We start from the raw sequence: 27,948 nt of genomic DNA on the forward strand, positions 1-27,948 counted from the left end.
AGCCTACATGTATCAAACAACTCTGTTCGTTTCAAAGAAAATTTTGGAAAGTACTTGTAACAAGTGACAACAAACACTCGTATTGCAGGAAAATGAATCAATTTCCAAGCTCTCGTTTAGTACACAAGAACACAGTGGTATTGACAGTGTGAAAACAAAGTGATTAATTTGGGAATGGAGAACTTCATACCTGAGCAGTGCAGGTCAACAAGACAGATGCATGCAATCCAAGGAGCAGAAATCAGAACATGGCATTTCCCAATAGAAAAGGATGCCCTGATTAATGATAGGAGTATGAGGAATGACAGAAGGAAGGAAATATGATATAAGGAAGGAAGGAAGAGGATTCAGGGAATGTGGATGAACTGATATGAAACCGACTATCAGCTCTTGGAGCTTTCCAATTATTGAGACGCAGTCTCGCAGTCTCAGAATGTCACCTCTCTTACTTAGTCCCGAAAATTGAAGCTATCAGCATAATTCCAGTAACCCTGAGAACTGCAAATTGGCCATGACGGAAGTAGGAGCATGGCTTGTTCGGGCTGCTTCCTTCAGCTGTCATCTCTTGATTTACACCCAGAGGTTCACTGCAAATTCATGCTAGTGGACATGTCTTTATTACTAATAAACTAGTAGTAAGCATTTCCAGATGCCAATACTTGCAGTACATTTATTCACAAGCTGAACATATTTTTCACTCTACAAAACTAATTCCAAAATGCATTTCACAATACTAACTGGGAGATTTGTTTTGGGTCATTCATTCTTTTATATAAAGGAAAAATACTTAAATATAGCTATGTTTCATAGTAAAACATGTATAGTTGCCAGGGGTGTCAAAGTAGGAATTCCTACTTCATTCAGCTGCTCTCCAGCTATAGATAACACCTCGCTTGTTTAGAAAAAGGACACACTCTGGATGGACGGTTCATATTCTGATATTTTTAGGGCAAGACCACATACATGTATATCTGTATGACGCACTGCAACACTTGGGGAAAATCAAAAGAAAAAGACAACACATACTAAAAGGCAAATGGAGGGGGGGGGGGGGTGGAGTTGAGATCAATGTCAGTCCACATGGCATTTATGGCCATGGCCTTTTAATGTACATTGTATAATGCATTGATCCTATGATTTAAACATTGACTCTATAGTTTCCAACTTATCAGCCATTTTTTATTAGTGTTGCAGATGTATGCTAAAGTTGACCTGTCTGTGAATATATTTATTGTTTGTCACTTTCAAAATGTCACAGCATTCTTATCCAGATTAGAATATTTGTCATTAGGATAAAGTGTGATAGCACATGGCATTGTTTGTGTTGTAGTATAGATCCCAATCTCATTTAGATGGCTTGGTAACTACATGTAGATGTTATATCTGACTCATCAATGCAATGTGTACTTTACAAGAATCTACATGTAGTACTTTATTGTAGTGTATTTGGATGAGCTATTGAGCTCTTATACATGTATGACAGTTGCATACATGTACATGCATATGCCAGTTATTTCATTCATGAAATGAAATGATATTCAATGAAATCATAATATATTTTATAGGTCCTAATTTTTGTTTTGATTCAATGAATACTAAATTCAGTATGTCTGGTGGATCTGCATGCATTATAAAGGCAGGAAAGTATTCTTTATGATAAGGCTATTAAAGGTTCATTCTTTTCTTGTTTATTTTTGCAGCATTGGGTTGACCCAATAAAAGAGCTGAAAAGACAAATGAAAAGTAAGTACATGTACCATACTTAGTTCCAAACTGTATGACTACTTTGTACGTTGATTTTCATGTCCTTATTTATACTCTAGGGTCCAGTTTCACAAAGACTTGTTATAATAATTATGTACAATTTCTATAGCAAGTTCACTATTAGCCAATCAAATTGACTGATTTCAGTAGCTTAAAACTGATATTGCAACTGTTAAACAAGTTTTATGAAACAGACTCCTGGGTCCCGTAACACAAAGTTAAGTGATTAATCGTACGCTTGATTTTAACGATTGATTGTACATCGTAGTCAATGGAATCAATCGTAGAAAAATGTTCTACGATCATTGCTAAGCTTTGTGTTAGGGGCCCCTGACTTCTTTCTTGCTGCTCTCATGTAGGAAATCTCTGGAAGCAGTTTTCATTTCATATTTTCTTTGAATACATTAATGTATTTCTTATAAAGTGTTCATGAGAAAGGCGTGGCATCTAGCATTTCAAGAATAATATTCTTACTCCAGATGGAGATAAAACATTCAGGGTATAATTTTCCTGGTATTGCATCGCTATTTGCTCCATATTTTATTTACGACTGCTACAAAAAATCCTTTGTGCAGCTTTTTCTTTTTTTAAATGACTACCGAACATAGTTAAGAGCATTTCTCCAACAGCCAGAAATGCTATCGAATTTGAGAAGTAAAATTATTCCCTTGCATTGACTGACCACTCCCCTTTTCCCTTCAATTTCTCTAACTGATTATTAAAAGCAATTGGTGAGCATATCTTTGTACATAGTAATGTACTGCAATAGCCTTTACATGTATTTTCAAGGATAGAAGTTGTACGAAAATTGCCCATGCTATTTACTGTACACGTAGGCCTGTCAGTGGATTCTTTAATATTATGCATTATATGTCCACTGTAGTCATTCAACCATACTAACACCGACAGCGCCCTGCGTGAGTAGTGTATGGCCTGACTGAAGACGAGCAAGCATCGCCACCTCGCCACTTATCCACTTCACTTCATAGGGAAAGCTAACCTCCTACAAGGATCTCTAAATTTTCCTCAAGGTCATGCATATTGAAGCTTTGCTCTTTGACAATTCTTATTTTCATTTGTTGGACAGTATTGCCTAAGGTTTTGTAGACGTGTCATGGTTTATTCCCACCCCCCGAAAAGTTTTCCCTCGATCTAAACACCAAATGTTATATACATTCATAGTTAAAGATTTAGGAAAGTTAAAAGTTTCCCATTTTTAATTTCACATCATAAATTGGGGAGAATTAGAAAATAACCTCCATATTTATGTATGGAATACTTAAAAAAAAACCATAGTCCTAAAAATGTTGCTTTCAGAATATTATTTGAGATGAAATCATAGTGCTGTACATTTTCACCAAAGTATGGTTACTGACAATTTTGCAGCAAAATGGAAATTGAAATGGTTTATAGACCTACATAAATGCATTTTATCGAAGCCTAGAAGAAGATAAATACTGGTAATATGTTGGTTGAGATGCAATTAAGGAAATGAAAAAAGATACATGAGCTAGCAGGTGTGCTGATATCAGAGGAGTGTTTCATGAAGCAAATTTGCTCTGAGCCAATCAGGTGTGAGGATTTCAGTAGCTTATAACAACATGGTTCATGAAAAGCTTCCCAGTTCTTGTGAAGATGAGATGAGTCACGCACACTTGACTGTATTTGAATTACACCAGTCTCCTATCACCTAGTTTCTTCTGCTTTGCTTGCGATGCATTCCCTCTAAAAAATCTTGGATGTGGGGGGGGGGGGGGTAGATACATGTACATGTAATTCCAGTCCTTGATGGTGCGTGGAATATATGAGTTAGCACTTATCACTGTAGTGTGACTTTTATGAATTGCACTCATTTGATTCATGTGACACTTCATGGTGAAAGCCTCAGGCAAAGAGAACAAAATTTGGCAACACATTTTATCAATGAAACAGCTTTAAACTTCTGTTTCTTAGTTTGCAAATCAATATTTCTCATAAGAAAGGGATACTGAAAATTCAAGAATGGAAGTACATGTACATGAAAATATATAAAAAAATTCTTAACAATATGATTGGAGGTGATGAGGTGATGATGCAATCACATAATGTGGCATGGGAAAGGGTGGAGGGGGCTTGCTGGATATTATCTCCAAACAAAAAAACAAAAAAATGAATAAAGAAAAGGAAAGAAAAATCAAGGGAATTAGGGTCTTGTGTTGGATTTGTTGTTAGATCACCAATTTGCAATATTTCAGAAATCATTTACTATAAATCAAAAGTCTCAGCTCCTTTTAAAACTTGTGCTCATTTTTGCCACTGGATGCTGTGACCTCTTCAATAGGTGACCTAGATTCAAAGCAAAGCTGGACCAACTGACAGCCTTTAACTAGTTTTCATCAATCCTTGGTACCAATTAAAGCTACACGTATCTCAGAGTATAAAAAACTGTGCTTATCTTAATGCTGGTTAATCATTCACAAATTGGCATTACCCTGCATACTTGCTTTCTCTATGGAGATAGACATACATGCATCTTTCAAGCTTGCCTTTTCAAACCAATCAAGCCAGCAATTCCTTTTTATCACTACCGTCAACCATGGTTCAAATTTTGACAAATGTCTGGAAAAAAATATATATGCCTACATGTGTATTCTCCTGAACATTTTTCTCCCAATGATAAATTGTACTGCTTCATAATAGCCACACAGAAATATTATTGATATTGGGGATACATTCATACAAGTATTACTTTTTGTGGAGGTGTTGTTTCTAGACATCTATCTAGTCATCCAAAAGGACAATAGCGTTCCCTTCTCACAAGCTATCCCCTCTATATTGAATGGAAATGGGATTCTTACTGATCACCATTCGTATTCATATTCAGATATTGGTGATCTTGAAGAAACCAACATGAATTGAAAAAGAACCCAACCCCTTGCCTCTGAGCACACTTCCATATATAGCTACCCTAAACCTCCCCAGTCCTACCAATCAAGAACGCATGATGTACTATCCAATTTCCAATTCTTTGGTATTTTCCTTGACTTGACACAAGCTGAAAGGCCCCCTCTTTAGGCTTGTAACCATTAGCCCAAGTTACCAAATTTACACGTCTATTCCTGATTTGGCAAGCTATGCTGATCAGGATAAGCTTGAGAAATGATGATGATAAGGATAACGATAAGAATTATAAGTGCATTATGTGAATTCAGCCCCTATTACTATTCAAATAGGGTCTCAATCCATATCAGGTGAATATTATTATGATCAGCATCATCATGGTGATCATCATGATCATCCTCTATATCATTCTCGATCATCATGATCATCATCGTGATCATGATGATCGACATCATGAGAATCATTCTGATCATCATCATGATCATCATCGTCAGTAACCCAACTCTTGCTAATGAAGGCATGGTTTCTAGAATCTCATACATCATTTCAAGGAGGGCAGTTCGGTCTAGAATCTCTCAATCGAGCTGACTACAACATTAAAAAGGCTGATGAGGAACCGACTCCTGATATTGAGTTGTATTATTCCAAAGAGCATTGACAGTGGCATGACCTTAGAAGGCAATCCGTCTTTCCATCATGACCAGCAAAATTTTATTAGATGGGAAAGAAGGTATCAACCTGACAGGGCCACAAGGACGATTCAAATCAAGCACGGCATAAATACTGTGCGCCCTTCTGTCTCTGAATACAGCGTATGATGATGTCTACCACTCCACAAATAAACTAACCATAGATCATACTACATGTATGCACATTTTTATGATGGTTGTTTGGCTGCAGTGGAGTGAAGTGCAGGATTTTATTCTTGGACGTGAGGTTTGGTTACAACTTGAGAGGGTTGAAACAACAATATGGGACAGTCTAACAAACATACCCCCTTGAGACTTGATGCTAGTAAACGCAGGATTTATTTTGGTCTGCTCACACTCAATGTGAAATTATACCATATCTAGTGTAAAGACTGCAATAGAATCTAAACTGTCAGCCACAGTACAAGAGTGAATCTAGTCTCACCACTTCAGACTCTGTACTATGCACTGAACAAAAACCAAAGGTCTGTGCCTGCAGACTAGGACCCATTTGTCATCACCATCAGAGTGTGACATTTGTTGTTCCACGAGTCTTTACTACAACATAGTAGATGTATGGAGAAATATAGTTTGTAAAATTTTATGGCAACACAAAGAAGGTGGTTTCAGACCGCCTCAAAGTTCGTCAGTTCCAGGTATTTTCTGAACGGGAAATTTATCCCGATCAGAAAATACCAGGTAATATTGGTGAAAGCAAATTATGCGTAATTTCCCTGAAAGAAAATACCTACTAAATAGTAGGTACTTGTCAAAATTACGAGAACTTTCGCGGGTTATTTTTCCACGGTCGCAGGTATTTGGCAGTGTGAAAGCAATTTACGGAACTTTTAGCCCAGCGTGTAGTTGGGCGCGGGCGTTGTGGGTGGCTGCTGAGCTAGTGAATTTGAATCTCGCGCCTTGCTTACTTATCAGACCATACTGCGCATGCTCGTAACTTCAGGAATATATCCCGAAGGGTATGTTTTGGGGCGATGTGAATGCAGGAATAATTAATGAGTATTTTTAGGCCTAAAAAAGTTCTCGTAATTTATTCCTAGGGATTCTTATGATCGAGGTGGTTTGAAACCACCTTACGATACAATTAGGAAAGGAACAGCTCCCCAGATTCAGAATGTAAAAAAAAAATAGAGATCTTGCTCCAACAATACAGAAGTAATCAATATTGTTTGAGGATACAGGTATTAATGAGAGATTAAAGATGATATGTCAGAAAGTGGTCTAGCAAGAGGAAAAAAAATCCCCTTTTGTCGTTTTTTTAATTTCTTTTACTACAGTATCTAATATATTGTAACTGATATAATGATGTTTGTGTGTATTTTGTTTTTTAATTTGTGGAAATAAATTTGAATTTGGAAAAATATTGAATTGCATTGGGAGAGGGACAGACAATTTGAAAAGAAATGTGGACTATGTAGTACCCAAATTGGGTGATTGACATTGATGAGGTTATTAAAAAGAAAATAGAGCCCAAGAATAAACCGCAAGCACATCTTTGTAATTAATCTATCTGTATCTCTACTTGTTTTTCTCTATGGGTTTGAAGGTCATGTGGAGTCCTAGATATGAATTGCTGGGCAATTCCAGCATGAAATTACAGCCGGCTTACAAACTGCTTGACTAATATCCTACTTTATCCCCCTCGCGTTATACACTGTCTACAGCTTGTGCGTGCCAGGATATTTGCTCTTTAATATCATGCAATGTTCCCATAATGTACATCATGCATGATATGAAATGGAGAAAGTAGGTCGTTTATCTTGGAGGCCATTCTCATTACGATTTCTAAAACTAGTTTACTTGAAACCGATTCAGGAAACCAGTTTGGAAGATCACTTTGCTAGCGTTCCCACTTGATCACACGAAAGTGGTTTTCAAAATCACTTCACGTAAAGCGATCTTGTTGCTATGGAAACGCTCTCAGTGGGGTGACACGTTTCGCGCGAAATTCAAAACCGCAGCGTAGGCATTCTACACCTGTCGTGTGGAGTAGCGCCCTCAAAATGTGCGAAGATCGCTTCTGTCTTCACTTGCGCTAAAACAAGTTTACCGAGGCGAAGTGATCTTGAAAACTACATCGCGAGGTGGTTTTCCGAACTGGTTTGGAAGATCGCTTCCAAGACCACTTCAATCGTTCTCACTACGCGCTCCACTAAACTAGTTTTAAGAAGGTAGTGAGAACAGTGTCATAATGTACATGGAGCTTCGCGTATATACATACAAATGTACTTACCATTGGCAGCAGACTATTTCTCTACAGCTCTTATCAGCACCCAGTTACTCAGATGGTGACATGACATTTGCTCTGGCGACAATTGCTCCGGGCTTTATTTCGTCTAAGATATAGAATTAGGATTAGGGTTGTAGTAGGGTTTAGGGTTAGGTTTAGGATAGGGTATAGTATTAAATCCAGTGTTTAAGTTGGTCTTTCCATTATGTGTGGAATTTGCTGCGGAGCAATTGTCCCCAGAGCAAATGTCAGGAAACCACATGGATAGCACCCCAATAAGCCAGCAAACCCTGCTTTTTAACATAGCCAGATTGTACCGAATTGGGCTAACATTAACCTAAATTGGTGGGGCTAAGACCCCCACCTCCTGCCCAAAATGTTTCCTGTGGCTAAGGGAAACTTTTGTACATGTAGTCTGATAAATGTGATAAAGGGCAAGACAGAGATAGCAGGATTTAGTAAAATGAAGCCTGAAACCGAAGTGGGCTATGGTTAACCCTGTCAAAATGGTGGGACTAAACCTATTTCCAAGGGTTAAGGAAACCTTTTTCTAGTCTTAAAGGTATATATCAGGGGTTCTCAAACTACGGCCCGCGGGTCGGATCCGGCCCGCAGAGCTTCTCTATCCGGCCCGCGAGACTCTGCTGTTTTTTTTTTAATCACTTTTAAGTCACAATATGAAACATAGCTCAATATGCATGATTACATTGTGGATCCATGAAACCGTAATAAAAGTAATGGCAGTCAAATTAATTTGACTTTTAAACAAAGTTTAGTGGAGTCTTTTCTGTCTGTTCTACTTTCATATTTGATGACAAGCGCGGCGCTACATTGAAAAAAAAAGTAGTTTCACGTCAAACGTTGATAACACGTTGCATTAAAACATTAACTTATTGCTGGTTCAGTTTTGCGGATCTTCGCAGGGGTACATTAGTCATCACTAATTGTTAGCCAGGTAATGATGGCATCAAATTCTGCAAAGAAAAGAAAGGTTGATGCTGGAAATCGTGTTTTCCATGAAGAATGGACAGACAAATATGCATTCATTTTGCCGCAATCGAGCACAAGGCCAATGTTTTGGCCAGTCTACTTTGACTACAAAAAATATTGATAGGCCTACTACAAAACATTATCGGTCGCTTCAATTCCAAGTATGTGTTAAGATTGACAGGTACAATATACATTCGTTTTAACAAAGTACTGCAATTTTGTTGCATTACTATGCTCTCGCTGTATTTTGAAATCTTTTAAAAATTAGTCTGATTAAATTCTCCCAAAATAAGGGCCAGATTGCACCAGAGAGCATCTAGAACCCGGGCACAAGGGTCTTCGCGCTTCGCGCACATTTTTTTGGTCTAAGTATCCACTTCACCCGGCCCTTTCAGGTTTATTTCGAGTCTCATCTGGCCCTTCAAAGAAAAAGTTTGAGAACCCCTGGTATATATAATATAGGGCGAGACAGAGATAAGTGGGACTTGTTTATTCACTAATATTGATCCCATTCAATTTATACATCCTACGTAACATGTAATGGGTACTTGATCGACATCATGACAAGGCACACGAATATCAAACAAATGAATCATATATTTGGTGAGCAACCATCGTGGCTGCACTCAAATGTGGTCCTACATGTAGGTATGATATAAGAGGCTGTTCTCACTACGTTCCTAAAACTAGTTTACTGGAAACTAGTTTAGTGGAAACTAGTTTAACGCGTAGTGAGAATGGTCGAAGCGGTCTTGGAAGTGATCTTCCAAACCAGTTTGGAAAACCACCTCGCGATGTAGTTTTCAAGATCGCTTTGCCTCGTTAAACTGGTTTTAGCGTAAGTGAAGACACAACCGTTCTTCGGGAAGCGATCTTCGCACATTTTGAGCGCGCTACTCCACACGACAGGTGTAGAATGCCTATGCTGCGGTTTCGAATTTCGCGTCGAAACGTGTCACCCCACTGAGAGCGTTTCCATAGCAACAAGAGCGCTTTAAGTGAAGTGATTTTGAAAACCACTTTCGTGTGATCAAGTGGGAACGCTAGCAAAGCGATCTTCCAAACTGGTTTCCTGAATCGGTTTCCAGTAAACTAGTTTTAGAAAGCGTAATGAGAACGGCCTCTTAGTCTGCTTTACACAAGCCCACTTTTCAGGATCAGTTCTTCTGTATTCATGTATAAAATGTAGGCCTATCAATTTGAATCCAATATGCTAGCGAAAAAAAAAATTGAACTACTTGTAAAACCTGATGAAAGTGGACTTGTATGGTATGCACCTTTGAAGCTTTTGGTTTGTACATTGTTATCATACCAGTCTATTGTGTATATTCGGATTCTTAATTGATAATAAAAACATAAGAAAATAATTGAATGGCATTATTGTTTATTTAGGGGTGCGTTTGATAATTCACTCCTCCAATAGATTCAGAGAATGCTTATTCAATGGGAGTTTCAAGCTCACACTGCAAAAACACTTTGACAGTTGCATTAAAAAAAGACAAGTGTTTGGAAAATGACAAAAAAAGGGGGTACTCTTCTCCGGGCTTTATGCATAAAGGTTGAAAGTTACAGTGTATTTTCACATAACTTCACAATCTTTGCATTTATTATATTTAGAGAGAGCAATCATCGCTTTGAAACTCTTTGAGTTTGAACTGACTAAGTAATGACCATCTATTTTTCCACTTCCTTTCATGAGGATCCTTTCATTGTAGATTTCAAGTGTATCCCTGAGGCAATTCGAGTATGAAAGAGGGAGTGTGTGACTTTGTTAAACACAGATGGCTCGTTGCTATTATCCCACATACACTGTAGATCTTGAAATATTTTGATCCTGAGAAATAGTAGGATAGAACTATCCCAAAATTCATTTGAATTGGAGATCACAAAAAAAAAACCTTGGAGGAAGCGCATTTACAGTGAGTATTTATGACCAGCATTTAAAAAACGTTCATTCTGCCTTTGCAAAAGAACCATGAAGGCACCCCTGGTCTAGTCTGCAGGCACAGACCCTTTTGAAACATTATTCAACGAGTGTTTCTTCACACAAGACTAGCACATATATACAACTTGTTTTACCGTGTTTTACACACACACACACACACTTGTTTTACCTTCGCACACAAGTCACTGCCATGGACTTTAGGCTACATTTATTCCGACCACTTTCCTGAAGTGTAGGGTTTACACATCAAACTTCTCTTGTTACAATAGTTGTAACTTTGCCATTATGCCAACTACCATGGTAACCTTGATTCTGATTGGCTGCTGAGCCCTGTTACCATGGTAGTTGCCATAATGGCAAAGTTACAACAGTTGCAAGCCCTTTATGAAATGGGCCCTTGGTCTGCGATCCCAAGCCCTCTCTCGGCCCGATGGAGATGAATCTAATGAGCTTACATCAGAATGATGAATCCAATTCTAAAGCTATCCAAACTGGTTATGCCTTTGGGTGTCTTACAAGTCATGAAATATTCAGAGCCCCAACACCTTCAGTCTCACAGTGTGCTATGATACTATGGCAAGCTACAATCTGGTAAAGACATACACACATATATACCTATTCTATACCTATGGGATAATCTCAGAGGACGATAAGAGCGTTCCAAAGCTACTCTGCCATTACTGGACTAGATGAAGCTAATGGTCAATTACCCATGTCTGGCTACATTTGCAGAATTTTGCATATTACAGTGTGTATTAATGGTTTAAACTCAATCTTCCCTGGTCTATACTATATTTATACTATTCTTCCCATGATTAACTTCAGCTCAATTCCACCCCCCCTTCCAACAAAAATACCCTTACATTTTGTAAGATGGATTTAACCCTAAAATAGCAATATTATGCATGAAAATAATTTATTCATAGGGGTAATCGCTACACATGGGGTGTGATTTTGAAGTTGTATTGTTCATTGTAGGTGTAGTTTAGCCTTTTGATAAAAAGTTGGTTTTATCATAGAAACCCCAAAGGGTACAATTTCTGACTGAAACAACTCCCCACCCCTCTGATAAAAAATGGTCAAGTTTTGTGCCCTTGATTGATGACCTCAGTCATCAGATACTGACAAATCTTGGCACATAATTGACCAAAGGGAGTTTTATGCTATATCACACCAACGAAACCGACTCCATGCAGACCGATCAATGCTACTACGTTATTTCTTATGTCATACCATTGGTCAGTTTGGGGTCACTTTCGTTTAGTGTCACTGTAGCAATACAATCATTATTGTACCACCAAGACCAAGCTCAATGAAGTGATAAAGAGCTGCTGTCACCCATAAGCTAGTGGATCAGATGATTGCATTGTCACTCTATTAGCCACCTATCCTGTGGTGTTAACAGGTCAATAAATCGGATGGATTAGAGAAGTGGTGATCTGCACCTGTCTGAAAATCTCATTTGGTGTCATGTCTCGAAATATTGGCAATGGCAAAATTTTTAATAGACAAGCAGGCCAGCCTCAAATATCAACTCACACTGTGTGTTGAAGTTGGCCAATACAATTTTTTTGAAGGATAGTCTGGGATTAAGAAACTACAATGGTCAAAACAGCATAGGGATAACCATGAGGTACATAAAAATCAGACCTGTATATTGTGGTCATATTTATACTTGTAAAGATAGTGTATTTCACCATCACATCACATTTTAACTGTTCCTTCAAAGTTTTTTTTCTGACCAACATTTTGAAGGACTTTGTTGATCAAAACACAGAAAATAAGACCCATCTATGTTTTACATTGTAATACTGTGATGAATCTTGGTGGTATTCCATGCCATTAAAGATCAAAAGAGACAACTTTTGACACCATTACTCCACTAACTTGGACATTGTCCTGAGAAAAAAAAATGCAACTACAAATACAAACTGCCTTTAAAGTTCAAGAAACAGTCATGATTGTCAATATCTAGTAATAAAAGACTCACAAGTACAGCATCCTCCATCAAAACAACCTGACACTGCACTTGAAAAACATCTTGTATTGAGATCTCCTAATCCTTAAAGGAAAGGTCCACCCAAACAAAAAGTTTATTTGAATAAAAAGAGAAAAATCCAACAAGCATAACGCTGAAAATTTCAACAAAATCGGTTTTAAAATAAGAAAGTAATGAGATTTTAAAGTTTGGCTTAATTTCACAAAACAGTTAAATATGCACATCCTGGTGGGTATGCAAATGAGGAGACTGATGATGTCATCCACTCAATATTTTTTTTAAATGAAATATTCTAATTTTCTCCTCATTGTCAAATGAAAAAACGATTAATTCCTCCCTGAACATGTGGAATTAGCATTGTTTAATACTATATGGTTCAGTCAAGTTGGTCCTTATTGTCAGATCTGTAAAAAATGAAATATTGTTCAATTCAAACAAAAAACAAAAGAAATAATGAGTGAGGGACATCATCAATTGTCTCGTGTGCATTTCACCGAGTTGTGCATATCACCGTTTTGTGAAAAATAAGCGCAATTTTAAAATGTCATATTAAACTGTCTTATTTTACATCCGATTTTGATGAAATTTTCAGCGTTATGCTAGTTTGATTTTTCTCTGTTTATTCAAATCAACATTTTTCTGGAGTGGACTTGACCTTTAAACCAAGGATACTACCCAACTTCAAATGATCATCCCATTCATACACACCACTATTGCCATCTTACAATAGGGATGGAAATGAAAAATGTGTTGTTGACTTTGTTCCTTGTTAAGTGGTTTAGGAAGTTAAGTGTTTGCTTATATGAGTGGGTGTAGGTTACAAGGTGATATGATTGAAATAGAATCCTAATAGGGTACTTTAATTAAAAGAGTAATCCAGGTTTAGTTGACCTCTTGAGGATGGAACAGTTATAGTACTTGTCTGTGTGAAACTAACTATGTTTTAAAGATAAATTCCATTTCTGGTAATGATCTCAAAATGAGTTCTAACAGAATCCAATAAAATTACCACCCAAGTGTTTGTATAAACGAAAAATATGTGCCAAATGGCTCTGGAAGAAAATGTGTAATAATTGAGAAATAGCAAAATAAGCACGGAATTCCATCAAATGTCGGGTATTTTCCCAAGAAATATTCATACACTGTCCCTCATATGCTTTTCTGTGTTAGTGATCGTCAAAATGATCAAATTTGAGCTACATGTAAGATTTCATTTTAGATCAGTTTATGTTTAATAATGTACTAGATCTAGATGTATGATAGTGTGACAATTAATCTTAATTTTAAAAGACTTTCTCATGATATAATGTTTGCTGCACAACTACTTTCTTGTATTTTGAGGATAGGGTTTAATAGCATATTATAGGAACATGAGGTTAAGTTCAAGGCTTGATCATTTGATTCATGCATTGCTTGTGGCTTGAATAGTGGCACCTACTTTAATTCATCCTATTCATAACCTTTTTTTTAATTAATTCAAGATGTTTAGTTTTGATTCGTAAAGAAGAACTTCTTGTGTATTTTGTTACCAACCTGAATTCTTTTAGAACACTGGGCTGCACACACCCTATTTATAACCGAAATTAGCCCTTTTGCACACCAAGACTTTGAATTAAATATATCCTGTAACATTGAGTAATCATCATGATAAACAATCATTTAAATGAAATTTTAAAATTAATACTTTCATTGGCTGCGTTTATGCGACCTCAAGCCAGAATCATGATTCAAAACACAAACATGAATCACAATACCACAGAATCAGCGTTCAAACGACCTTCATTTTAAAGCTGTTTTTCCTCGGATTCGGACCGATCCAGTGCGCATCACAGTGCGCAGTTTGACAGAGGAAGTTAGGTCAACTTTTTTCGCACGTGTTTTGGCTCTCGAAAAATCAATCCTGTACCTTCCGAATTCAGTCTATTATACCACAATTTGTTTACTTATTATTCTTCTTGTCGGTTTATCGAAAATTGTGTTCGGATGTAAATTTTAGCGTAGATCCAATTTCATATTGACACTTGTTAACTCAACAACAATTGATATCATTGTCTGTTCAGTTAGTTCATTTACTAGTTCACTTGAAGTTGAAGACATGACCAAAAAAAAGATGAAAAGAAGTGGACGATGCGATGCCCAACACAGAATGCATGCATATCATATTATGTATAAATACACTGAGCACAGCGCGTCTTGAGCTTGGCAAGAGTCAAACCTAAAGTAGCCCGACACAATGACGTCATAGAATCATGATTGTAATCACGATATCGTTTATTCGAACATTTTCGTACGTGATTCTGCAGAAACGTCTTTCCAAACGCCCCTTTTTTTGTGTTTCATGTTTGTGATTCTAATCATGATTATATTCAATTTCGACTAAACGCAATCGTGATTCTGCAGAATCATGATTTGAATCATGATTTGAATCATGATTCAGATCATGATTCTAGGGTAAAAAAGTGGCGGTTAAACGCACCCTTATACAGTGTAGCAGCAATGTGGACCCCATACAACCAATTGAATTTTAATCAGATGGTTATAATGGAGTCCTACTGTACACACAAGTAAATTATCCTACTACCTGTAGAGGTATAAATTTGCCCTTTGATTTGAATATTTGGATTCGGAGCGAGCTTTTCAAGCTAAAAGTTCAAGTGTGTATGTGACCATTTTAGGCATAGATTCTGTCAATAAGAAACAATGAAAGACGTGCTATCCTACTATTTCAAGTTCAACCATATCTTCTCCTGTCAAGTTACCCCCTACGGCCATTTGTGTTGACCTCCTTGACTTTTTGACATGACCTTTATGTAGCTGATGGCTGAAGATGATGATTCGTGTAAAGACAGAGGCCTGGGAAAGTAGATGTTTCCCACCGATTTCTAACTCATCAATCTCCATTCTTTAAAGGGGCTCTTTTGTTTTGAAGAGAGAAGCAGAATTTGAACAGAGTTCAATGGATATTTCAGTGCAAGCTATCTGGTAATTTTTTGAAAAATGTTAGAAACCTTGCGAGAGGACTGGATCTTGCCATTCATAACATCTAAATTAGTCGAAATCTTCATCAAGGTCATGAAGTTTTGTGAAAGATGCAGGTTTTTGTGTTGAAATGACGGGATCCAGTATAAATTATGCATGGCGATTTGATGCACCGGTGAGGCAGGTGCCCACTGTAAATGTATGCGTTTGATGCACTTTTTTTGCTGGACATGCCACTGCAGCAGCAGCCTCGCAGCAAATTTGAAATCCAGTATGAATGCAGTGCTAGGCAGACTCTTCCGTCAGCCCCATAATTTCCTACTTTACTCCTTGTTGAATATGCACCTGCCCATGGCAAGAATTAGAAGTACGGTACTTTCAAAAGCAGAAGTCATTATTCATTCATGTATTGAGGTCAAGTGCCCTCAACATATTCTCAATGCCCATTCCATGCTGGACTGTAAAGATGCTGTAATTTAAGCCTTCACATTCATGGTCTTTCGCTGTAGTGAAGCTGCATTAAAATATCTTGAAACCAGTCGATGGTTGTATTTTTTCATTAAGTGTCTGAGTCATAACCTGGAACTACAAATATACTGTATCCACTGGACTGACTGGAGACTTCTTTGCCTGTCAAAATGTTGAGCAGTTCTCTATAAAAATATATGGGGGCTCGATGCAATTTTGCCCCCCCCAAAAAAAAAAAAAAAAACATCCAAAGAGTACTAGAAAAAAAAATTCTTGAAAATAACCATTCAATTTGAAGGGAAAGCCTAAATGTACATGTATCCAATGTTGCAGATGAAGTTAGTATAAAAGTTGAGAAAAACTGCATCTGGAAAGATAAAGAAATTGCCTGATTCGTCGAAATCTCTTTCATTCACTTTACTTACCAAATGTTACAACTGCCATTCTAACAACAATTTATGGCGATTGTCTTATATTTGAAAGGTATCTGTAACTTTTAACCCATCTAGAGAAAACAAATGTTTGATACCAAACATACATAATTATGGCAGTTTTCACATTTTCTATGAGGTTGCAGTGGTCTAGATTTCAGGTGTGAAAGGACCCATGTTTTAGAATGGATGAGACATAGCTCTCCCATCATGACTTTGAACTGTGGTTCAGGTAGATTAGCTCTCAAGTGGGAATGGGTCCAGGTGATTGTTATTGGAAGGATTTAGACCTGATGAAGACCTCTCACACTGTAAATCTCTCCCATCCATCTTCATACATTAGTGGGCTGTTCACACTCGAAGAAAGTGAAAGAATTATAGGATGTTTTCAAACAAGTATGTATAGTAAAAAAATAATAATTATACTAATCAGAAGATCCTGCACAAATAAATATTTTATTCATTATTTTTATTACCTGATGATCTAAACAAGTTGTCTCAGATTTTCATCATGTACGTTTCATACCAGTTCCCCATTTGTCCATATTGTTATTGGGTTGACTTACATGTAAATACAAGCATGGCGAGGCACCCTGGAAATAAATTGCTATAGTTATTCATTTTTCAGTTCATTTGTATGATTAATTGAACACAGTGATCAAAACTTTATACCTTATCTAGCCTATTCTATGTGTTAGCTTTGTTTCAAGGAGATCTGCTCAGTTTTATGCTGCCTTTGAAGTTTGTTTGAAATAGAATGTGCATGGTTTAAATATGTAATAAAAAAGTATCGTGATTGCAAGAAAAGCATTCAACATAGCAGGAAAGACACTGAATTTCTTACAATTACATGTATACTATAAATGTGTACAGTGTGAATGAATCAATGAACTGCCAGTAGTAGCTTTGGATGCTGCTGCACACTGCATGCATCAGTAAGACAAGGTTAAGCTTCCATATGACATGGTAATCAAGTGAAACCATGAAGAAAAGTTATGAATATCATTATTTCCATTTCAATTTGCATATATATATGACAGGCAATTGTAATGTACCGGTATAACTATTCCAGTGTTTCATACATCTAACATATGGCATTGAAAATACTGCAAAAAATGCTTCTATTGAGCCCTTTGTGTAGCTTTTTTTTTTTTTTTTAATATTGGCAATTCCGCATGTATAGAAACCAGGGAATAATTTTGCTCTACAAATTTGAATTGCATTTTTGGTCAAAAGAGAAAAGCTCTCAACTATTAATGTACAATCCTATGTAAAAATATGCTATACAAAATACTTTATGTGTAGCAGTCTTTAAAAAAATGTGGAGCAAATTGCAATGCGATATCAGGAAAATTATTCCCTGGAAACAAAAGTAAAAATAAACAACCTATCTAAAGAAAAAACAAACAAAAAATCCATGTATGAAATTTGTTTGGTTTGTTTGGAAAATGATATTCACAATGTTAGGAAACATATTGGCTCATCTTCCTGTTGGTTCCCGCAATCATAAGATTTGATTATCATTGCACATACATGTAAGAATATTATGGTATTAAACATGTGGAAAGAAAACAAACTTTCAAAAAACCAGATCATAAAGTGTTGATAATCATAGCACATGTAAATATTATGGTTTTAAACATTTAGAAAGATAACAAGATCTAAATCCAGACCAAATAGAAAAATATTTTTTTTCTCCAGATGTTTGGAGCTTACTCTGGCTGGTGAAATATTAATGTATGTCCTCATTAACCCACACTTTATGATTTTACAGTACATAAATTTGATATACCTCTCTCCGACATTGTCAATAAATACAAAAAACATTGGTGAAAATGAAGACTATAACGATTGAAAACAATGGCTAGATACATGTAGGACTATATAAACTTCTCCCCCTTTGAATAATCACAAACAATATACTAAAACATAAACTCATGACTGCTCAGTGAGATCTGGACCCCGTCTTTCAAAGAGTTGTGATTGATCCAATCAATCGCAACTATGGAAAGCCAGCAAAGTCAACATCTAAAATGCATGTTTGTATATGAATGTATATCCATAAATTCATTGATTTCTTGACAATTTGGTGTGTTCTCCTTTGTTTTACATAAGACATTTTGGAAATTTCCTGTAGAAAAATTTATGACACTGATGGATTTCCATAGAGTTACCATTGATTGGATCAATCGTAACTCTTTAAAAGACGGGGCCCGGTGTTAACCTTGTTTTATGATACCAGCAAATAAACACCACGTTAGTTACAACCACATTGATTGATTTAAAAAATTTGTTGTATTTGGCATTTACACAGATGAGGAAGTTTCAATATAATATATCATTACTCTGAATATTAGGTTCGCAGTAATATTTCATTACCCTGAATATCAGGTTACATTAGTTATCTCTATTTATGATTAAATTGGGTGGATTTCATTTTTTTTTTCAACCCAGGTATGAAAGTTAGTTATTTGGATTGAATTTCCATGCGTACATAAAAATAGTAGCGGGATGTGGTGGAATAAATAACAATTGGCTTCCATATATGCAGGCTATGCAAATACTCCATTAATTACATGTGAATACAGATTGATATTAACATGGTATTCAAGGTGGGGGGGGGGGGTGGGTGGAAAGGGACAAAATAACAATAGGCTTTATGCAGGTCATCCAAACACAATATCTATCATGTGAATGAATACTGAAACAGGAATATTCCAATATTTTTGCTGTATTATTATTTGCTTTGGTTGGCTATTTCGGGAAGTGGTGTAGATTTGTATCATAGCATTCCAAACATGAGGTATTGTGAAACAGGATACTGCATACTATGAGCAATATTTGGAAAGAAATAGAAGACTATCACAATGTTCTCAAAATGTTTTTATTGGCATCTGATCCTACTAATAGATATTTCTTTCCTAGAGGGGAGATATTTACATAGGCCTCCACATTTAAAAATCAAACAAAGGTTCCCACTTCCCAGTATATTGAGTTACCTATAAAATGAAATATCCCTCTGAGATATATATTCACATGCATTATAAAAACTCGAACTAATGTTTAATTAATCTATTTCAATATGATGTCTTTGTGGAGTGTATTCTGTGTAACATATCATTTTCCTTTGACAACTGGAATTACACAGAATCTGCCATATTTTTAAAAGTACTTTTTGAATATTGGTCTATGAGTGAATGCATAAAAGCTACATGCAATTTTATTAATAAATGTGTTAATTTTGGGGGCCAGGACAAGATATTTTTCTTATCAAGAGTTCTATTATAAAGCTTGTATTAATACCAAATTTTAAAAATTGCCTTGTAAAAAAAAAAAACTAAAAATATTTTGGTTAATTTTTACATATGTAGATGAAAGTTCTGGAAATCATATTTTGGGACATGCAGATCATGATGTAACTTGGGAGTATGTAGGTACATGGTAATTTTGAAGCAAGGAAATAGTTGATCATCTCATGCTGTCTTTGAAACTCAATCAGATTAATGCAGGAAATCTTGAAGGATATTCACAATTTATTATTGCAGGGCAATATCGCTGTCTAGTGGGTGTTTCATAAAACTATAAGTTAAAAATGACTTTGTGTACTGGTGTTGGTGAAGAGGGGGAGGGGGGGGGGGTGTTGGTGAAGAGGAGGGGGATATGAGATGACAGGGGGGGGGGGGAATTGTCATGGTCAAAACAAGGACAAGTGTGTCATAATATGAATATCTGTCCGGGAATGATAAAGAAGTCAATCAAGATGGAACTTTAATTTCCCATAATCCTTCATGAATAAACAACTCCCACTTCTCTTTCTTCTTCAAGAGTTTGATACGTATAGAACTTCATATTCTTCTCCTTTACAAAACAAAAGAATAAAAAACATAGGGTGTATGTCATGAAACAAATTGTTAATGATTTCCACTAACTATTTGTTAAAAACTACTGAAATACTTGCATCTGATTGGCTGAGAGAAAATGTCTAACAAGATGGTTCATGAAATACTCCCCTGGTTAAAAGTAGCTCCTACTATTACATATATTATTGTGTGCAGAAAGTGTTGTATTTGAAATGATGCAGTATTTACATTGTGTGAAACCAATCACTCTTGCGGGGGGGGGGGGGGATGTCTTAAAGAAATTATTAAGTTGATGTGTCTGATACAGAAAACAAAAGAGACTTAAACATACAGGTAGTATCTTATTCTGTGCTACTTCAGATTCTCTAATTTAAATAGCATACTTGACTCCTTGTAAATTCAAGTTTGTCTGGAGGGTACTCCTGGTAATCACGTACTGTTTTGCACTTTGATATATACTTGAATAAAAACGTTAATAGAAAACATTCATATTTAACTATGGGTTTTTAGAATATAGACACTTCATACCGCCGCTCAAAGGAAGAGTGGCAAGCATGTGGTTGAATATATACCAATAAATTTGATAATCTGATACCATCTTTTTGCTTTCAAAGACGTGTTATTAATGCCTATCATGAATTATCATTTTCAGTTTATATCTTTATTTGTACTTTTCAAGTTATATGATATCAATTGAATAACATTCAGAATAGTAGTTTGTGAATGTATGTATATTGAATACAGTTTGAGTGATATAATTAGGGTTTCTGCAAGAAGGATGCATCATTTTAAACTTTACGTGCGTGTTGTACAGTATTGTGTATTCATGTCGAGCACCATTATGCGTCATGTGACAGCCGTTCTCATCTTGACTGTACTTGGTTGGCATCAATTACTGTCATGGTACCAGCAACATGACATCGTTCATGACTTGATCAATCAACTTTAAAGAGAAATTCCAGTAGTTGCAGTAAACACTGATTTCATGAGAAAGTCTGTAAAACCAGGCTTAATTGTCAGTATATCATCGAGGATCTAGATCTGGTACAGTTACATAAACTGAACTTTGTGAAATCTTGAAATCTACGCTGAAAAATGTTCAGACTGAACTTCCCCAACACAGATAACCGCACGTGGGACTGTGTATAATTATTGCTTTGAGCGTCGGGCCCGACGCTCTACCCGAATCCTGTGCTTATTTGCTGATTTCTCAGCAATTACACAATTTCTTCCAGTATCCGTTGGCACATGCGTTTTATTTATGCAAACAGACACTTTGGTGGTCATTTCATTGGATTCTGTACGAACTCATTTTGGTATCGTTACCAAAACTAGCATTTACCTTTAAAGCAGTCTCCTCCCCCATGAAATTGAATTAAAAGTTTCCTCTCAGGCATTGAAGGGGAAAAATGTGGACTGTTTAAAAAAGTAAGTCCTTTCTCGAAAGTTGGCAGTTTCATGTTTTTTTAAAATTTTTAATGGGTCTCTTTTAGATGTTCTTTTATTCTAAATCATTGCTTGGCTGGCAGAAGGACATTAGGATCTTATGTGTAAATCAATTCCCATTCATGTTGGTCCGTTAGAATTCAGGGCCTAATCTCTAGTGTATACTATTCATTTCTTGAAGTGCGTGCCTGAGCTAGTGCCCTTATGTCAGTCGTGCAGATATTGAAAATCACTGCACACGCGCAAGCTACCGCCGTTCTGCAGCCAGGCGTCACTTACATGTATGAAGCCATCTTTAGAATTGCTCTATTCATATTCCATAAATCCTTTTTGTCTTTGCTGCTATTGTTTGTAGCTTGATTCACTGTCAAGTTCTATCCACCAGCTTTGCTGTATTTTTCAGTTAAAGTTAACGATTCTCTGTATCTTGTCTTGTTTTTGTCTTGATGCAGATGGGCCTTGGAATTTCTACTTGAATTTCAAGTTCTATGGATCCACAGATTTGCTGTCTTTATTTTTCTTTTATGTCTGTGTTTCAGATGGACCTTGCTTTTTCTACTTCACTGTCAAGTTTTATTCACAGCTTTGCTGTATGTTTCATTTGTAAAACTTAACGATTCTCTGTATCTTTATCTTTTTTTATCTTTCTTTCAGATGGACCTTGGTTTTTCTACTTCAATGTCAAGTTCTATCCACCAGATCCAGCTCAACTCAAAGAAGACATCACAAGGTATGGTTACCTGGGGGTGTTTCACATTGAGTTGCGATTGATCCAATCAACCTCAACTGCGTGAAAATCCATCAACGTCATAATTTTTCATAGAGGATATTTGCACAATGTCCAGAATGTCAAGAAAATAATGCATGCATGAATAAATATAAGAATTTCTATAAAACGTTTTAAACAGACGTAGATCTTGGCGTTGTTGTCTTTTAATAATTGCACGGTTGATAAGCTCAATCATAACTCTTTTTGTTATGGGGGCCCTGATTGAAACTTTGATCAACAAGTGTGTCTCCACGCAAAGACTAGCACATACAAAACTTGCTGTTTCAATTCAGGCATGAGTAGGCTGCACATTCAGACCCTTAACTCGAGTCAAGGGTTTGCACAGCAGACTACCCTGATGTTGTCTATAGCATGTTGGCCTGATGGACATTTCATCTAGAATGTTATGCTAAGCCTCCTTTACATCATATTGATGGCATACCGATTGGGTTTTTATTGCGGTGGTATTGGATAATACGAAACTTAGACCAATTCATATTTAGACCAAAAGAATATTTATGACAAGGAATGGACGATTTAGTCACTGGTCTGTATAAGATCATGTATGGATGGAAATAGTATTTCCATACATACTTTTTTACCCACAGGGTTAAAGCTCCATGCTGTACAAAAATAGCTCTGATTCACTGTAATTAAAAAAAGAGAGACACAAGCACCCGCACACAAAAAAGACTCAAGAAACGTACTCGGGACAATTTTGACTGACATTTTTTTCCAGTCAATTGAGGGTGACAAATCATCCAAATATTTTTCATTCCACGCTGGTCATGGCTGACAGTAGATGGAAAGTGACTTGAATAATGATCTGATATCAAGTTTATATGGATTGGAAGAAGGGAGACAGAGAACCAGGCCTAAGTGCCCTATGACACCAGCTTGAAAAACTCAATGCATTTTTGCAGGGTTCGCTGGACAGCTGAAACTTTGTTGACCAGTTGGGTGCAGAAGGGATCAAGAGACATTGAGAATGAAATTACGCTGACTGAATTTAAGGTTCTATACACTCAGGAACTTATATCTATCTTTGTTCGTTTTTTGTGTGTAAATTATTGATTTATGATATGTTCTCTTTGAAGAAAAAAAATACACAAGAAAAAAAAAACACTAAAAAGACATTGTATTGTGTAGAATGATTACATTGTAAATGCAGGTAGTTTCACTTTATGCATAAATCAAAAGGGTCAAACTGTTCACAAGTGTACATGAATTGAAAAAAGCTTATCTCCAGCAATTCAAACAAAATAGTGTAAGAAAACCCAACAGTTCTTACTAATTTGACAAAAGATTCAGTCAGACTCGAAAAATTATTTTGGAATACTTTTATATTAGCTTATTATTGTTTGATATTATGTTATCGTAATTTTTGCCCTTACATGTGCATTGCTTTTCTTTGTGCTGTTGTTTGCGATCCGTCCAAACAAATCACTACGTGTAAAACAAATTGTGCACTCACATGTTAAGGAATAGGTATCTTTTTGGCAAAGATCTTGAATATAAATTCAATTCCATATAAAATAAACATGGTTTCTGTCCCTCAAATGGGTATTTTTCATTTTTAATATCAAGACAAATTTAATAACAAGTGATCACTTGCATGAAATGCTACATGTTCCTTTCTGCTAGAGAGGGTTGTGTATCCAAGCACTGAGGTCTTTTTTCAGACTAACAAGACGAGTAGGGACTGGGGTTTATTTTAGCAGAATAAACATGCCATCTCCGTGTCCATAAATCAATGCAGTAGTACAGAGATACCCTGTGAAACCATTTACTTGTATTGATGGGACAGTTGGTGATATGCACCGCATTCTCATATCTGTTTGAACTTGTTCCAATAGCTTGTCTACATTTGTCCATACAGCCTTTTCCCCAAACTATCCTTTATTTATTTTGTCGGTTATGTCAGCTTAATTATTAAAGTTATAGATCACATTTCTAAACATCACTTTTTGGAATGATTAGGCAATTTTTGGTAGGAAATAAATGAAATACAAAGAAATAGTGTGTGTTGTCATCAAGCATGTATAAGTATTTTGTATAGATTTTCATGGTTTTCATGGCCAATCTAGTCACATTGTGGCGTACCCATGGTACACCACATTGTAAACTGTTAATGTGTATTAAAAAAGTCTGTCTTTTCCCCAGAATCAGTGCTACAAATAAAATCAGTTATTGGCCCATTTGTAGCTCCGAGTCTCTCAGAACGTTTCACTACATGTAGCTGAAGTTATGATAGTTAGGGTTTTATGTAAATAAAAAAGGGTTTTGTGTGAACATTCCTATTGGAATGAGCAGAGGGTTTTGTGTGAACATTCCTAATGGAGTGATGAGCAGAGGGTTTTGTGTGAACATTCCTATTGGAATGAGGCCAAAGGTAAAGAGTGACCCATTCACTCTTACTGATTTGATTCAAGTCGAAAAACTTCAATCAAACTACTCCATCTACTCCATAAATAACTTAACGGATAACATCAATTAATCTAATTTTTGACTGAATGTTGTGATAAAAAGTTAATTTAGGTAGGAGAAAGGGGGGGGGGGTGGACTTCAATTTTAGATGATGTTTCAACTGAACAATTAGGAAAACATGGAAAGAAAGGATGCAAAAGATTAAAGGTAAAAAAAAAGAAATGAAGAAATACCAGCAGAAATAAATTTAGCAGGTATTGATTGAAGTCAAATGGAAATAATAATTTTTTTATTTTTTTTTTTTTTTGGGGGGGCTAGACAAATGTACCTGTTTCGTGTAACAAAGATTATTTATAAGTATGCGCCTAGGCTCATTATACTTCAGCATTCAAGCCATCTCAGTCTAAAAAAAAAAGATCAAGAGTCATTATGTAGGGGATGGGATGACAAATACTCCATAAAAAAAAGTTTGGTTCACAGAAACTTTTGCTGCTTGTTTTCAAAGTTTTATTTCATTGATTTGTCTTGCAAACAGTTTTATGAATCACCTCCCGATAGCTTTTGAATACATGTATTCAAATACAAACTCCTTATTCTACATGTATACCACTCTTTTCCGTGCTACATACAGGTACTTCCTTTGTTTACAAATCCGGGATGACATTCTCCGGGGGAGACTGCCCTGCTCGTTGGTGACACACGCCCTCTTGGGTTCATACGTGGTACAGAGTGAGCTCGGGGATTTCGACGCCGACAAGCATGGCATCGACACAGCGTATCTCGGTCAGTTCCGCTTCGCACCGGAGAGGAAGAAGGAACTGGACGATAAAGTCATGGAGCTGCATAAGACACACAGGTTTGAGACAGGATTTTTATTGAAATTGTTTTTGAGGAGGTGGAGAGGGAAGGGGTGGATGGACATCACCATTTGCATGGCGATAAACAGAGGGCTGACCAGGCTAGGTGCCAAAAAGCCTACATTCTTACAAGCTGTCCGATGAGCCTTTTCAATCTCATTGGAGGGGTAAAACTGAACATTCATTTTCTTTGTTCATCTGGGAGTGTTAATTTTTTTTTTAACATGCTCTGTCGTATTAAAGTACACTGAACTAACCACCGGCCAGGGGGGGAAAGAAAGATAAGTGTAGTATTTTAAAGCGTTCTAAGTGAGGGACGAGGATTAAGAAGATATTAGAGTTTCCATTTATCCAAACTTGAATTATGCAGCTGAGAAAAAGGTAAAGAGAATATTTTAATTTTATTTATTCATTCAATCATTCATTCATTTTAATTTTTTTTTTGGGGGGGGAGGAGCATGAGAGATGGGGAAAAAAGAATAAAGCAAATTCATATACAGGTTTATTTCATAAGTCATAGAACTTTGTAAATGTTTGTTTTTTTAATTTCTGAAATCTCTTGTTCATTTGTCTTTTTTTTTTAGAGGGCAGACACCTGCAGAGGCCGATCTTCATTTCCTTGATAACGCAAAAAAGCTTGCTATGTATGGTGTTGATCTTCACCATGCGAGGGTGAGTATGAAACCGAAATCCACGGGCCCGTAACGCAAAGCTTCGCAATGATCGTAAAACATCTGTCACGATTGATTGCATTGACTACAATGTACAATCATTCATGAAAATGAAGCGTACGATTAATCGCTAACCCTTTGTGTTACGGGACCCAGGTGGGTGTTTCATAAAGCTGTTTGTGAAGTAACGCACAACTTCATGCACGACTGGAACATGTTCTTGGGTCCTAAGTCAGCTACATAGAGATATATCATGTCGCGCAAGAAAGGGTCACCGGTCATGCCTAAAGTTGTCCATGAATAACAAAGTGCTTTATGAATACCCTCTGGGCGCTAATCTTATTTCCAAATAAGTGTTGTCTCCCTCAATGTGGTTTAATGTCTAATTCTGAAATAGCAATACATGAAATACCAAGGGACTGCCGTAATAGTTACCGAGTTACCCCCCCCCCCCTCCTTCCCCAAATAATGACATGAAAATACACAATCCTCACATACATTGTAAAAATACCCATTAAAAAAATTGGATTTGAACCACTAATTATGAGAGTATACCATGATTTGGTATTTTGGAAGTATTGACAATAGGACGGGGCGGCGGTGGGGGTGTCGGGAAATAGTGTATTCATAAATCATTAACGGTAGTTGAAGAGGGAAAGAGAAAGGTGTGAGAGAGAAGAGGAGGAGGAGAGAAAGACAGATATAAAGAGGGAGACAGAGAGAGAGATAGAGACAGAAAAAGAAAGAGACAGAAAAAGAAAGGGGGATGTAAAAGATAGCCAGTCATACTCCAAACTATTATACATCATGTATTTGTGAATTTTCACACCTGATTGTTAAAAAGGAAAATATCCAACGCTGCAAAATACAGGGTCCAATGTAGTCATTCACACAATGACTTCTCATCTGTGAGCATCTGTCATCACCTCCAAATAACTTGCGCACTCGCAGCAAAAAAATACTTTTCATCTGAAAGCCACTTATTTCTGGTACCATGTACATTTGCTTGTGTAGTATAAAATGACAGGTGGAATATTTCAATGATTTTTTGGGGGAATCATCAACATTACTTGAAATCCATTTGGTCCAGTAATTATCACTTAGTCTAATTTTCTTTGTGTTTTATAAAATAATGCATCAGAACAATTGGCAATTATATGGTTGAAGATCAATTTGGATTCAAGCATTTTGCATAATACCAAGCTTATGAGAGACAATGATAATAAACCCGTTTGGTTTAAATGAAATGATATTAGGTCGTGTGGGCTTAGACAAAGTAGGATTAGACCAATTGTGATTAGATCAAGTGGGATCAGACAAGATTAGATTAGGCCAAGTTGGAGGAGACGAAAGTGGTCTTAGGTCAAGTGGATTAGACCAATTCGATTGGACCTAGCGGGATTAGACCATGTAAAATTCCTTGTAGATAAAACAAGATATCATATAGCAATAATGGATAACAGATTTAGACAAAGTGGGATTCAACAAATGAGAATAAGGCAATATGGGATCAGACCAATTGAGA

At 36.5% G+C, this 27,948-nt stretch overlaps 1 protein-coding gene across 11 annotated transcripts in view; it reads left to right on the forward strand.

The window, feature by feature from the left end:
* Positions 1–27,948, forward strand: part of LOC129280146 (protein 4.1-like) — an 82,284-nt gene that overhangs the window by 16,759 nt on the left and 37,577 nt on the right. For all 11 annotated transcript variants that reach the window (XM_064112306.1, XM_064112312.1, XM_064112314.1 and 8 more), the window contains 4 exons: positions 1,701–1,743; positions 22,354–22,429; positions 25,527–25,751; positions 26,337–26,424. In XM_064112306.1, coding sequence (XP_063968376.1) covers positions 1,701–1,743; positions 22,354–22,429; positions 25,527–25,751; positions 26,337–26,424 — 432 coding nt within the window. The remainder of the gene's footprint in view (positions 1–1,700; positions 1,744–22,353; positions 22,430–25,526; positions 25,752–26,336; positions 26,425–27,948) is intronic.

The sequence above is a fragment of the Lytechinus pictus genome, chromosome 17, assembly GCF_037042905.1.
Source record: "Lytechinus pictus isolate F3 Inbred chromosome 17, Lp3.0, whole genome shotgun sequence".
Taxonomy (NCBI): Eukaryota; Metazoa; Echinodermata; class Echinoidea; order Temnopleuroida; family Toxopneustidae; genus Lytechinus; species Lytechinus pictus.